General features: G+C 44.4%; 1 protein-coding gene across 7 annotated transcripts in view; it reads left to right on the top strand.

Moving 5' to 3' along the window:
* Positions 1-15571, top strand: part of DGKI (diacylglycerol kinase iota) — a 311383-nt gene that overhangs the window by 116328 nt on the left and 179484 nt on the right. For all 7 annotated transcript variants that reach the window (XM_056517740.1, XM_056517742.1, XM_056517741.1 and 4 more), the window contains exon 2: positions 15360-15468. In XM_056517740.1, the coding sequence (XP_056373715.1) occupies positions 15360-15468 (109 nt within the window). The remainder of the gene's footprint in view (positions 1-15359; positions 15469-15571) is intronic.

Here is a 15571-nt window from a genome sequence, read left to right as displayed (position 1 = left end):
TTCCCCTCCCATAGACATGAATGGAGGGGTGTGGCGGGACGTCATGAGGGGCATGGCCGTGATGTCACGATCCCGTCCTTCAGGCTCCGAGCGTTCTGAATAAAATGTTCAGAACGCTGGAGCACCGGAGTGCCCCTTTAGCCCAGCACTTCCTTTCCGGGTAAATATGGAGTCACCGGTGCCCCTGTGCTTTAAATTATATAATTCCTCCAATGACCGGTTCATCCTCTAAAGACTCTATTTTCTCTATTAAGTGGAGAGAACCGATACTTTACGCCTGCATTAGCAGTAATCGGTGCGGGCGCTCTCCTGGAGACGTGTCATTAGAAATCTATGCATTATTGTATTATTTAATCTGCGAGACAGACATTCATTGTAGAATATCTGAGTAGTCACGTAGTGCGGGGGAGACAAGGCGTTTGTGCTGGAAACCGGCCTGAAATCCACCAGATTAGCCCAGCAGGAAATCATCGATCGTCCCTGTGTCGGGGCCGGGGAGATTGAAGATTATTATTTTCTCCCAAATATAAAAATAAATATATAAATAAATGATAAATATAAGAACTTTCATCCTTTTCTGTGATTTTATCTGCCCGGGTTAGAACCAACATGGCCGCCATTACACCTACTACTGATGTTGTCGCTCCCAAACTTTGGAACAACAACTTTTCCCAAACTGCAATGTGGCAATGTGGATTGCATAAAAGTTGTACCCAAACTTTTCATTTCCTCTTTTTGTAACCATAAAGTGTGGGAAAGTATTTGCTTCCCCTTTTTTTGTCCAGATATCAACCCTCCCACCTTCCCCCCATGTCGGCTGACAATGACTAATTCCTGCTCTTTTGTGTTTAAAGGGAGAGACTATTTAAAATTCAACACACGTTATTTATTTGTTTTACTTATGTTGAGTTTCAGTCTCATTATGCTATAGGATAAACAGATTTTATGATCTTTAAACTGTGGGATGGGTTTTCTCCTGTGCTCAGTGTTGCCTACTGTTGGCAGTGTGTTTGGTATGAGCTGCTAAGAGAAGTGGGTAAAGGTGAAAATATTAAGTGAAAATATTCTGTCTGTCTGCAGTCATCACTAAAGGAGCTACCTGTATACAATGAACTCCAAAGCTCCCCCTTGTGGTGGCTGCAGGCAGATATGATGTTATAATTCACCTCTATGGTCTTCATTTATCAGTAACTAGCTGAGATCCCCCGTGTTGCCCGGTCTTCCTTACTGCAACCTTGTGGGAGAGGAAAGCAACAATGACACTTTCGTCCCCATATCCTTTCCTCATATGGTATTCTCATATCATCTCCTCATATCTTGTCCTCATATCGTATCCTCATATCTTCTCCTCATATCTCGCCCTCATATCCCATCCTCATATTCTGTCCTCGTATCCTGACCTCATATCACATCATATCCCATCCTCATATCCCTACTTCATATCCCAACCTCATATCCTATCCTCATCTCCCATCCTCATATCCCGACCACATATCCCGCTCTTATATCCCAACCTCATATCTCATCCTCATATCCCTTCCTCATATCCCAACCTTATATCCCACCCTCATCTCCCATCCCTTGCACTAACTATTCTCAACACCTTCCTGCCGGACAATCAACATGATGTTTAAAAATCCCGGGCAATCTCTGCAGCTCAAGAGTAACGCAATCAGGAAATGTAACGAAAGACTTCAGACTTGCATAAGACTTCAGACGAAAAGCCCCACCCTCGCATAAGGGAGATGGTAAGGGTTGATTTATCTCTAATATATTTCTAGTTGACATATAAGTAACGTGTACCAAGTTTTATCGAAATATCATCAGGCGTTTGGAAGTGATGCTGAAACATCACAAAGTTTCGGTCGCCGGAAATTATCAACTCTTTCAGCCTTTTCGGCTAAGGGAATTTCTGTCTGTCTGAAGCTTCATACTGGCTAATGCTGGACATCACCGATCCGGGTGATGTCCGGCATTAACCATTTAGGTGCCGCAATCAAAGTTGACTGTGGTGTCTAAAATGCCAAAAACAATCTCTGGTAGCTCAGTGGAGCTGATCAGGACACCCACAGCAAAACCTGTGGGGTCCCGATCAGCTTAGAGGACGGGCGAAGGGTCCCTACCTTCCTCCATTCTGTCCGATTGGTGCTCCAAAAAGGCAGGCAGCCTGTAGTAATGGAGCGCCGATAACACTGATTAGTGCTGTAATATAGGCTCCTATGGCACAGCATTGATCAGTGCCTTTAGCTGGAGGCAGACTGTGGAAAACACTGCGCAATGGGGAGAAAAAATGGTAAAAAATAAAAAGGCAATAAATGTAAAAAAAAAGTCCCTCCCCTAAATAAACATTTAAATACACACACACACATAATTATATAAATTATCTTTAATTTTCATAAGACAATATAATAAAAGTAGAAAGCCACATTTTGTGATAAATTGCTGAAAGTAACAGCTTTTTTGGTGAAAAAAGTAAGTCTTGTCCCACGACAGCAAAAAAAATAGCATTAAATTTTATTTCCCCATTTTTTTACCACAATTTTTACAGAAACCCAATAGTATATAGGGTCCTCGTAATGCAGGAGGTTTGTCGCTCTGTATAAGAAAAATGAAGCCTTATTCTCTATAAAGATTTCAAGATCGGGACAACAAGGGTGGATATTCACTTTAAGGTTTAGAATAGCAACCTAAGTAAAGAAAAATGACATTTTTCTATAAGTTTTAATGGAAAGTTTTAATGCTGTGTAGGTGTGAGTCATAGGAGGTTCTGCCGAAATCTGCCACTCGACTGATCATCATCTTCTTCTATGATGCCCCTTAAAAAGAAGCTGTCAGCAGTGTTGAGCCATCAAAACCACTGACAGCCTTAGGCTAAGTTTCCACTTGGTTTTTTTTCTGACAGTTTTTGAAAAACTTCCACTGCAGTTTTTGAGCCAAAGCCAGAAGTATATTCAAAAGGAATAGGACCTATGAAGGTGAAGGAAGGACTAATACTTCTTCCTTATGGATCCACTTCTAACTTTGGCTCAAAAACTGCAGTGACAGTTCTCCAAAAACTGCCAGGAAAAAAATAAAACCAAGAGGAAACTTAGCCTTATAGTGAGGTCGAGGATTAACTGAGAAAAACATTGCCGTTATGGCAAGTTTCCAGGAGTCCCAGCTTCTTCTGAAAGTCAAAAGTTTTGATCAGTCGAGGTCTGAGTGTACAGATCGTGACCCATCTCTAGTGTTTAGCCACGCTCTTCTCTCCCCGCTCTTTGTACCGGTGACTGAGACTATCTATAACCGATACTATCTACAACCAAGACTATCTAGTAACATAGTTCATAAGATTGAAAAAAGACCAGAGTCCACCAAGTTCAACCTATATTCCTAATGAGTCCGTACTGAGTTGATCCAAAGGAAGGCAAAAAACCCTCATACTAGAGATAAAAAATTCCTTCCCGACATTAAATATGGCATCAGAATAAATCCCTGGATCAACGTTCTGTCCCTATAGATTTAGAATCCATAACCTGTAATGTTATTATTCTCCAAAAATGCATCCTGACCCCCTTTGAACTCCCTTACTGAGTTCACCATGACCACTTCCTCAGGCAGAGAATTCCACAGTCTCACTGCTCTTACAGTAAAGAACCCCCGTCTGTGCTGGTGTAGAAACCTTCTTTCCTCTAGACGTAGAGGATGCCCCCTTGTTATAGATACAGTCCTGGGTATAAATAGATCATGGGAGAGATCTCTGTACTGTCCCCCTGATATTTATACATAGTTATTAGGTCTCCCCTAACCCTTCTTTTTTCTGAACTAAATAACCCTAATTCTAATAATCTTTCTGGGTACTGTAGTCCTCCCATTCCACATATTACTCTGGTTGCCCGTCTTTGAACGTTCTCCAGCTCCACTGTATCTTTCTTGTACACTGGTGCCCAGTACTGTACACAGTATTCTATGTGTGGTCTGACCAGTACTGTACACAGTATTCCATGTGTGATCTGACCAGTACTGTACACAGTATTCTATGTGTGGTCTGACTAGTGATTTGTACAGCGGTAGAATTATTTCCTTGGCTTGGGCATCTATGCCCCTATCGATGCCCCCCAAGATTTTATTTGCGTTGGCAGCAGCTGCCCGACACTGGTCACTACAGCTAAATTTACTGTTAAACTAAGACTCCCAAGTCCTTTTCACGTCAGTCGTCCCAAGTGTTCTCCCATTTAATACATAATCCCAGGCCGGATTTTTCCTCCCCATGTGCATTACCTTATATTTATCAGTGTTGAACCTCATCTGCCACTTCCCAGCCCAAACCTTCAACCTATCAAGATCCATTTGTAACAGTGCTCTGTCCTCTATGGTGTTAACCACTTTACAGAATTTAGTATCATCTGCAAAGATTGCTACTTTACAATACAATCTACATCCAAGACTATCTACATCCGAGACCACAACTATCTGCAACATGTCAAAAAGTTCTAGGTTCCTAGATTCTTGGGCTCTAGGTGCTAAGATCCCCATCAATCCTGAGAATGAAGGGGGAGCATTGCTTGGCTAAGCTCTGTGCCCTTTTGCCTCTGCTTGGCTTTCATCAAAAAGGCATGGGCGAGTTGAAAGTCTATGAGACTTTCACGACATCTGTACTACAGAGATTAGTGTTTTCATTTTATAGTCATCTTCTGCAGTATATAAAGAACACCGTGAGGGTGCATTCACGTGCACCGCATCCACATTGACTTTAATGGATGTGCAGAAAATGTACTTCCTGAGGACCCTTGGAGGTTAGTGGGTAGCAAATGCCATTAATGTGAATAGACCCTCAAGAATTTAAACCACCCTCCAAGTGGCAAGGGCAGGAAGAACTAACAGGATTCTCAGTGCATTAAAGGGGTACTCCACTGCCCCAGTGTTCGGAACATCTAGTTCCGAACACTGGGTGCGGGCTGCGGGGCCCTGTGGCATCACGGTTGTGCTCTCGTGACGCCACGCCCCCTCAATGCAAGTCAATGGGAGGGGGCGTCACGCCCCCTCCCATAGACTTGCATTGAGGGGCGTGGTTGTGACATCACGACCCCCGCAGCCCGCACCCAGCCTTCGGAACTAAGCATTCCGAACCCTGGGGCAGTGGAGTACCCCTTTAAGCATGATATAGAGTATTTGCACTTCCGATTCCTGATTTTTGGATGTGCAACAATGATAACTTGTTCCTACGTACAGGGTTTTTTATGCAGTTTTTAGGCTGGGATTGGATCATCCTCTTTATCAGTCCATTCTTGGCTTTGGATCAAACAACTTTGAGCAACCTAACAGCCCCCAATGCCAGGGCAATAATCCAGAACAGAGTGAAACTTCTCCGAAGGACCACTTCATTGGGAAGACCACCCCCTTAACAGGACACATTTATAATGCATTTTTGAAAGGACCACTCCAGCTAGAAGACCATATTTTTGTGCAATTTTGGGTGGTCGCCTCGAAGAGTTTTCACCGTATTCAATAATCGGTCTCCTGACATTTGCTGTATCTAGTGTAATAAAGAACATTATTAATCTGGAGCCTCCAGGATTATTAGACTTTTCACCACGTGCATTATATTCGCTTCTGATGGGGATGAATCAGGCCGGAGTTGTTTTTTCTGGAGCAGACAGACGTGAATGATGATAACACAATCCAGACACCCGGCATCACACCAGTTGTTGGAAATGAGAAATGCACAATGTCTACCACAGGGGCCCGGCGTCTGACTGCAATAACTAGGCCAAGATAAATGGCATCATGAATCTCCCTAATGTGATCGGAGACGAGAATCTACAAATGGATTAACCGTTTATGCACCGAGGAAGTGTTAGCTAAGTGTTGACTAAGAGCCAAAATGCTCCAGTTCACCTCGAAACAAGGATTTTTCTGCTGTACTAAGGGTAGGGCATGTACCCCAGTAGCTAGGTATTATCTGTTCTGTTAGTCAACGTGTGGAAGTTAACCAACACAGAATGGAGAATCACACAGAATGGGAAAAGGTCACGGGATGGTTGTAGGACCACCAGCCGTCCCCAAGGTTCTCTGTGGATCTGGCTCTAAGGTCTGAGTAGAGTAAAAGCCGAGGTGTAAAAGAGCTCTGGGAGTGGTGACCCCAGGGTAAAGGAATTCACTTGGGAGTTGCGACCCCACTTGAAAGTATGCACTTTTTCTCTTACTCTATTGGGCTCTCCCCCTTTGAACCCCGGCCTTCTGGCTAGGTCGGATCTCCGGGCTGTATTTAACAGCGCACATTCACCTATTTATTTATTTTTCTGTCACTGGGTCCACGTGTGTGTTTTTTATGTACACTAGGATTAGGTCAGGGCGCGGTAGCCCTTCTGGGTGCCCTGTTTGCCAGTCCAGGGGAGGTATGTGTGGCCATCAGGTTCCTCACCTCTCTGCCTATCCCCGGGTTTCCCTACTTCGGCAGGGATGCCAACCGGTTTGAACAGTTCCTCGATGGACTTCTAGGTTAATGGCTAGTTGGACGCCAGGAGCACTTTTGGTTCCTTAGTTGCTTTGTTGAAAAGGTACATTGTACCTGGAAACTTCAAAGTGCCTTTTGGCCAAGAGGCAAAAAGTTTGGTTTGTTGGGGGCCTCTCTCCTTTCGGAGAAGAACTTGCGATGGGCCATATTCTTGAGCATAGTTTTTTGTGTGAACACTTACACTTGCTCTAAGGGTGCGTTCACACTGAGTAATTTAAGCTGAATCTCTGCTCGTGGAATTCAGCTAGCGGAGATTAAGTCTGGGGAATTACGTAGTGTGAACGTACCCTTAAAGAAAAAAAGTAGCTAAGTGCAGAAGGGGCACCAACAAGTGACTCTGCATTGACCAGGGTATTGACATTCAAGTTAAAGCTACAACGACCATCATGTAATATTCATCATGCTACTTTCTAAGTATAGTTTCACTTTAAGACAGGAAGTCAAATCTATGAAACGCGAATCTCTGAAAAAGATCTTCAAAACTAGAGGAAACAGAGCATTCTGCAAGTATTAGCAGAGAAAGCCTGAGAAAAAGTTGTGAGAGATCTCGAAGGGTCAGAAGACTCAGGGAAGCATGTGTGCAGGACGCCGGCCATATTAACCCCACAGGAGACTCCGTATTCCCATGCACTTTCTCTGTGGAAGTACAATCCCCACCAGACTCTGCATTCCTGAACTTCATCCAGCTGCCTGTTTACAGCCCCCACTTTCCAAAATATGTCTCAATCCTGACGTCAACCTTCTGCTAAAAAATCCACAATTCCTTGGAAAAGTCCTACAGATGAAAGTTGAGCAGAGCTTCTACATCAGCCTCACCTAGGACTGGGATTATTATGGAGGCATCCATTGACATCTCCACCATGGTGCTGACGGATTATAGTGCCGACTGACAGGCCTGGATTCCCTGGAACGTGACCCCTATCTTGTAGCTTGTGGAGATATCTAAAGAACAAAAGTATTTGGGATCATTCATACCGGATACAAAAGCTCCCGTCTTGTTACAGATCACAGGCCTGGCTTAGTTACATTTATCGGAATTTAGAATTCGAGTTTATTCGGGGGATATACTAGAGTTTTTTTTTTTTTTTTATACTTTAGTTATTTTCTGTTTATGTGTATTTTATATGTAAAAAAATGGAAATAGAATAAAATATATTGAATTAAGCTAGAATTTTTAAATTTTTGTCAGGGATACATGTCCTTGTGTGGAGTTGTTGAAGGTATCACGTGGTCGTTGAGTATTATATATTGTATGATATAACTTTACTCCCATCGAGTGCCCTATAGTGCTGGTAGGTCAGACTCTGGGATTAAGCGCTGTAGACTTGTGTCTGGGGACTGGAGAATCATAAAGACGTGATACCTCACTAAGTGGAGATAATGTAGTAGACTCGCCTACAGTCCAGTTGATTTCAGACTATTATGGGCTGGGTAGAGACTCTCTGTAGTGTTTTTTTTTTTTTTTTATGGGAAGACTGGGAAGAAGTCCAGAAAATGCCCTACCGTCTTTATCACTATTTCACTTGTCTCTAGTTTTGAGACCTTCTCGAAACACTTAGTGTCTTGACTTAGAGCTCTGTATCTGTTGACAGTGCTGGCTTCAAGTTTAGGTACCCTGTGAAGGGGATGAGAAAAGATCGGAGTATTTGTCGAATATTGTTTATGACGTCTTTCCCAATAGTTCTTGCCCAACTGTCCTTTCTTAGCCCTTAAGACCGATATTGACACCAGCTGGGTCTACTTTTGGAACAACCTGTGTTATTCATAGCATTGGAATCCTAAGAGAGTTGAGCACGAAAGAAGGGGTTGGGTGTGGGTGGGGGGGCCTCATGTTATACCTTCTAATGTAAACACAGTTCAGTTAAGGATTTTTATTTATTGCTTCAGTGCCGAAAGTGTAACCCTTTGCAATTACATTTTTCATTCTCAAGACTGCAGTAGTATCAACCCCCCCTCCCTCCACCACCACCTTTAGACTCTGACAGTGTGAGGCCTTTAATCTTTGTTTTTATACTCTTGATACTTGGTTTGTTTCGACGGGAGCTGCTGAGCTTTTAAGTAAAGGATACAAGTTAAGTTCTGTGCAACCTACATGAAAGAGAGATTGTAAAAAAGTAGAGCAAAGGTTAAGCACACGTATTCCAAACACTAGAAGGGTGTAAAAAATCCACAGGGATTTTGCAAATTTCCCAACATCTAAAGTCCTTGCTTGTCCTACAAGAACACAATTTTATGGAGGCTCTTTGAGAAGAAGCTCAGACATATCGTGGGCCTCAACCTCTGGACACCATGGAGAACTTTTTCCATAGACACTTTAGCAAGTCCCTTCCAAAAGAGTCCGACAGGAGAATGAGTCTGGCAGCTTCGAAGGTCAGGCGTAAGTCAGGAGCTGGTGGACCATCTCTAGGACTCTTGGCACAACGAAGGGTGTCAGTCCAAGTAGGCAAGAAAAAATCTGACAGTCGAAGGAAATCCAGCACAGCTCCCATCAGGGTCAACCCACGCTTTGCTGTGAAGAATGTCCAAAAACATACATTACAGTCTTCAAAGATTCAGAATGTCGAAGACCTGCTTTGGGACATATGGACGGATTGTAACTTGCTTAATCAGTCAAGTCAACAACCCAGTGATCTGGGTGAAGAGGACGACATTTACACATCTAGTAGCGACAGTTCAGAAGGCGAAATTGGTGTCGTTGGACCCTCAAGGTGTGTAGGTGTTTTAAAGTAGGTGAAAAAACAGCAAATATGCAGATACTGTTATTATAGTGGCTAGTTTATATTTTTAGGGTTATTATGCTTATTATTGGGTAGTCGTATGTGACTTTTCTGTGTAGCTTATTCGGCCAAATGGGAACTGGTCAACAGAGCACATTCCCTAAAATGCTCAGCTAGAGGGCAGAATGGAGTCCTTTAGAGAAACTTCCAGTGTAACCCATACAAGACTGCAAAATAGCTTGCCCCATATGGTTGAGCCTACTCAACAATTTTGCTGGGCCGATGTCTGGCGTTAACCCTTTAGATGCTGCAATCAGAGTTGATTGCGGCATCTAAAATGTAAAAATATAGTTACCAGATAGCTAAGGGTACTGATCAGGACCACCGCAGAGTGATAGAGGGATCCCGATCAGCTGATAAGATAGCCAGGGGGCCCTCACCTGCCTCTGTGCTGTCAGATCGGCACTCCGGCCATACAGGCAGCCCTGTCAGCCTGTACAAGCAGAGCACCGATAACACTGTTTAATGCTATGCTATGGCACGGCATTGAGCAGTGTTTGGAAATGTAATAGTCTCTTGTGGGAACTAAAGAAGTAGAAACAATAAATGTGTTAATAAATGTGAATAAGCCCCCCCCACCTAATAAAAGTTTGAATAGCCGACCCCCCCCTCCCCCATTCCCATTTTCCAAATACAATAATGTAAAAATAAATAAACATATGTGGTATCGCTCCAGGCGTAAATGTCTGAGCTATAAAAATATAATGTTATTAAAGGAGTAGTCTGGCGCGCACTTTTTTCATTTTATCCCATCCGGGCTGCAAAATAAAAGAAAAAAAACTTTCTCTTACCTGCCAACGAGCCCCCGGAGCTCCGGTACACTCCGGTACAGGTGTTCTGTCCCTGGGCTGTATTCTTCTTACTTCCTGTTAGCCCGGCACGTCACACGGAGCTTCAGCCTATCACCGGCCGCAGCGATGTCTCGGCTAACAGGAAGTAAGAAGAATACAGCCCGGGGACCGAACACTTGTACCGAAGTAGGAGTAGGGTTCAGGAAAGGACAACTTTATGCATACTCATTTTCTTAATATAGTAAAATAAATCAAAACCTATGTAAAGCGGGTATCGTTGTTATCGTATTGACTAACAGAAACGAAATACCCCAAAAGTTGCTGAATTGCATTTTTCTTCTGTCATCATGAAGTCCAATTGGTCCCATATTAAATAAGTTCTTGTATGGGTCTGTAGGTAGAAAATTCCAAAACATTATTATTAAAACGCGAGAAGAAAAAAAAAAGAAAAAACGGTGCGTTAATGGGTTAAAGGGGTACTCCGCATCTTATACCGTATCCAAAACATAGGGGATAAGATTTTTGATCATGGGGGGTCCCGCGCTGTGGGCCCCTGCGATCTCCGGGCCGGCAGCAGCGGCATCTGGAACACAGAAGCTTGGAGCTTCCATGTTCGTGACGCCACGCCATGCCCCCTCCATTGATGTTTATGGGAGGGGGCGTGACAGCTACTATGTAGCTGTCATGCCTTCTCCCATAGACATGAATGGAGCTGGTGTGGCAGCTGTAGTCGCCAGTCAGCCGAGTTCGCTCCGTGCACTGATGACTAGGGTGCAGTGCCGGAGATCGCAGGGGTCCCGCTGCTCAGACATCTTAACCCTATACTTTGGAAAGGGGATAAGATGTTTTTTTTTTTGGTGGAGTACCCCTTTAATGCAATATTGGGCGATCTTCTGTGTTTCAAAGTTACTTATAGTATCTAAGGACCTTACATTATCCAAACTGTTCAGCTCTTCCATCATGGTGACTTTTATGTAGCAGTTTTGATTTTATTTGTTTTTCTTGATATTAGTTATTATTTGAGATCATGTTGCTCTGGTTTTCGGGTTGTCACTGATGCATAATAACACAAAACCTTGATCTGTATCAAAAGCACAAATTCTATATCGGTCAGCAGACTAACATAACTGTATGCATCCCACAGATAGGAGATACCACAATACAGTCATCGTCTTATCACGGACCGATCCCTGATAAGCAGTTTCCTTTGCTACAAGTGCTTCTGTTGTTGGTGTTCTGATGGCACAACAATTGCTCCTGTGTGGCTACATGACTATTTACACAGTGCTGGATTATAGAGGGTACATTGTGGCATCTTCCCCTTCCACCTTAGGTACCAAGGGAATTTCCACAACTAGTTTCCTCTCTTACAAGACATTCCCAGCAGAAAATTTAAACGTGCACGGTCTTTAAAGCAAATTTTTGCTATTGCACTCCTTATGGTAAATAAAAAAAATCATTCTAATGTACTTTGTTTAAAAAAAATAATATTTTTCTATGTTTTATTTGTGTTTAACTAAGCTGCCACCAGGTGTCTCCCTACTTGTCCAGAGCACATTTCCCCCCCTCTCTTGCACAGACTCCTGCAGTCCAAAATCAGGAAATACTAAGGGGGGGGGGGGGGGTGCAGCCTTGGCCAATCATAGCTCATCTCACTCTGAACTGCTCTGGGCTGTGTGTAGCAGAGTGAGGGAGGAAGTTCTCCCCTGTATGGCTTCAGATGATGTCACGCATGCTGGGGAACGCTCCTTTCCAGTCTGTGAATCTGACTGAGACTGAGCAGAAAATACAGAGAAGTATCAAGGTAGAAAACAAAAAAAATTAAAAAAAATAAAGGCAGGGGATGGTTTATCATGATGGGGGCAGTGACCTGGGAGGATTATAAAATTTAACACGATCATAAGAGGTACTCTTTAAGGTACCCAAGGTAGACAAGCGGATTTACAGCGTATTTTACGCTGCGGATCTGCTGGTGAAGGCCCCGCTCTATCCTGCAGCAATACGCCGCGACGAGCAGACACACTGCAGCGATGTGCGCGGCGTACTCGCACATCGCGGCCACTCTCCCTGCTCTGAGCGAGGCAGAGAGCTCCCGAGATGTGCGAGTATACTGCGACTCGCACATCGCAGTGTGTCTGCTCGTAGCGGCGTATTGCTGATACGAGCAGGCACATGTAAAGACAGCATAGAGCGGGGCCTTCACCAGCAGATCCTGAGCGAAATCGGCTGCGAAAATCCGCTCGTGTGAACGTACCCTATGTGTCCATGTTCATAGTAAAAGCTTTTCACATTTCCTAGGAACATGTCAAATGTTTTCAACAGTCGGGAACCGAGTGTTCAGATTCCAACCAATGATTAGAACTGGCCAGGAGAGAAGCCTGCGGGCACGTGCTTCTCCCCTCTTTGTGTCTATGAGTTCTTTAGATTTACATTATTAGTCTGTCCAGGTCACGTGACACAGACCCCGGAGAGAATCGGCCAAGTACGCACTTCTCAAGGTGTGTTCTTCTGATCGATCGGGGTCTCTTCGCCTATTTAGGATTGAAAGCATACTTTCAAAAATATGTGTTTAGAGTTGATAGTATTCTTTTTTTATTTTTTATTGGGAAGGATAAAGACATGAGGAGCCTGTCATGTGATTTGCACGTGTTGTGATTTGCATCGCAATAAGAGTTGACTATGTAGACAAGTGATGTCATTTGTTTTCTGATGTAATTTGTGTTGAAATAAATAGTTTTAAAAAAGTTCTGGAAATTTTGGACATCCCTCGTACTCATTACAAGATGTTGTACCCACGGCTTGCTTAAAGGGGTACTCCGCCCCTAGACATCTTATCTCCTATCCAAAAGATAGGGGATAAGATGTCTGAGGTCCCCAATGGTGGGACCCCTGCGATCTCCCTGCTGCACCCGCCATTCGTTTAGAGCATCGGGTGCAGCGCCGGAGACTCGTGACGTCACGGTAACGGCCCGGTTGCGACATCATACCCACGCCCCCTCAATGAAAGTCTATGGGAGGGGGCGTGACTGCCGTCACGCCCCCTCCCATAGACTTGCATTGAGGGGGCGCGGGCATGACCGTGACGTCACAAGTCTCCGCCCCCACATCGCCAGTCATCCAGCACGGAGCGAAGTTCGCTCCATGCATCGGATGTCTGGAGTGCGACAGCCGAGATCGTGGGGGTCCCCAGCGGCGGGACCCCCGCAATCAGACATCTTAAAGGACATATGCAGCGGTACAAACACTTATCCCCAATCCTCAAAATAGGGGATAAGTGTTTGATCGCGGGGGGGGGGTCCGAACGCTGGGGCCCCCGGCGATCTCCTGTATGGGGCCGCGGCTCTCACCTGCAGGGGGTGTGACAGCCGCAGCATGACGTTGCGGCCGGCACGCCTCCTCCATACATCTCTATGGGAGAGGCGGGGAGGCAGCATTCATGCCTCCCCGCATCCCCCATAGAACTGTATGGGGACGGGGAGGAGACGGGGCGTCACCGTCGACCTCTAGGTCGACGCTACGTCACCATGGGCGCTAATGCCGGCACCCCATTAGGGAGATCGAGGGGGGTCCCAGCGGTCGGACCCCCCGCGATCAAACACTTATCCCCTATCCTGTGGATAGGGGATAAGTGTAATACCGCTGCAGTTGTCCTTTAACCCCTATCCTTTGGATAGGGGATAAGATGTCTAGGGGCGGAGTACCCTGTAAGGTATGAAACTTTTTGGATACAGTCCAAGGAAACCTCAGCATGTGATACCTGACTTTCACTTTGAAATCAAATTTTTCAGACAAAAATGAATCAGTTTCGATTTGGCCAAAATTTATTGTAGATTCGTTTACCTCTGATCCTGAAAGATTCTCATTGTGACTATAGGATGAAACGGTTCATATTTCGGGCAGATTATCCCAATTCCTTTTGCCAGGAATGTCAAGATTTTAACAATAAAATTTTTAATCTAACAAAACAATAACAAAGAAAACATAAACAGTGTAAAATTATTCGACCTAACGATGACTTACGCGAGGGCCGTAAAATCTGTGATTCCAGGACGTGTTCATTTCCATATCTGGTTCCTACAGACAGAATCAATTTCTTTTAGATGTTTTTTTTTGTCTCCAATATTCTGAAGGATTTTCCCATTTGACATTCCCGAGCATCTTCTCTTATGAGCACTTGGGGCATAATGCATTTTTTTTGCAGTCCCGTCATGGGGAAACGGTTCAAATGATTTATCTAAAAATTTTATTCTCGCAAATGTTTTTGTATTTTCCAGTTCAGTAGTCGACGCTATTTCTCATATATTAATATTTCGGAGCCTTTTTTTAAAATTTTCCTCTGTGTGGTTTTTATCCCCACAAACGTTCTCGGTCGGATGGGTCCATCTGTCGGCTCTCTCTTCACAGTGATCCCACTGGAGAAAACCTGGATACTGTGATGACTCATGGAGGTTAATACCAGTTCAGCCGATAGAGGCAACGCTCAATGTTTCTTTGTTTTGGAACGAGTTCTAAGTAAACGCAACGTAAACGGTTTATTACGATGGGTGTAATTATTCTTACACATCATCACGTCTTGATTCCTGGTGACCATAACAATAGGGTTTACTAGAATGCCCTGTCTTCTCTGGTCTGCAGGCTTCACGGTGGTGCGTACTTGAAGCCTAAGTCCGGCGTTGGTCTCCTGCCCGTTCTGCATAAATTGTTGCCGAGGAAGCCGTACAATGCCCAGTGAGTTCTGTGCATGAGTTCTTTTTTGAGAACGGGACTCATGCACGGAACTTGCTCAACGTCGTCAGGTTACCTCAGCAACTGTCCCCCCGTAAGCCTCGCCTCTACACACCGATCTTTACAGAACATGCGGGAGACCAACCTTTGACTTACACTTTTATGTTTGGTAGTGAACATAGGTCTCGATGGTTGTCTTAAATATCCCCTCTTGGATTCCCTCTTGGTTGTTCTTTACGTCAACTTTTTTAAGCCTAATTGTCTTTGACACGCCCCCTCCCATAGACATGAATGGAGGGTGCGTGGCGTGACATCACAAGGGGGCGTGCCCGTGACATCATGGCCACAGCTACAGGAACCTGGCATTTGTTTGGAACGCCGGGTGCTGCGGGAGATCGCAGGGACCCCCACAATCCGACATTTTATGCCCTATCCTTTGGATAGGGGATAAGGTGTCTGGCAGCGGAGTACCCCTTTAAATAATACTGTGTATTTGTGTGAATTATTCTATTTCGGTCACTAGAAGTTGCCACCTTGTTCACTGATAAAGTTCCTTGTCTCTTGTTACAGGAAAGCAATTTCCCGATCTGGACTTCAGCACCTGGCTCCCGTGCACTGCCCCACCCTGACCATCTCCAATGGACCCCTGAAAGAGCCTCGGACCACCCTGGACTGGACTGTACGGTTCTACTCCTTCTTTTGTGTTTCTGGGGGGTCTAAATTGTAAAGTGTAAAGTTTCATAAAAAAAAAAAAAAAAAATTGGTATATTGTAGAAAGTTTT

Source organism: Hyla sarda, chromosome 4, assembly GCF_029499605.1.
Source record: "Hyla sarda isolate aHylSar1 chromosome 4, aHylSar1.hap1, whole genome shotgun sequence".
Lineage (NCBI taxonomy): Eukaryota > Metazoa > Chordata > Amphibia > Anura > Hylidae > Hyla > Hyla sarda.
This window is presented reverse-complemented; position numbering and strand designations above follow the sequence as displayed.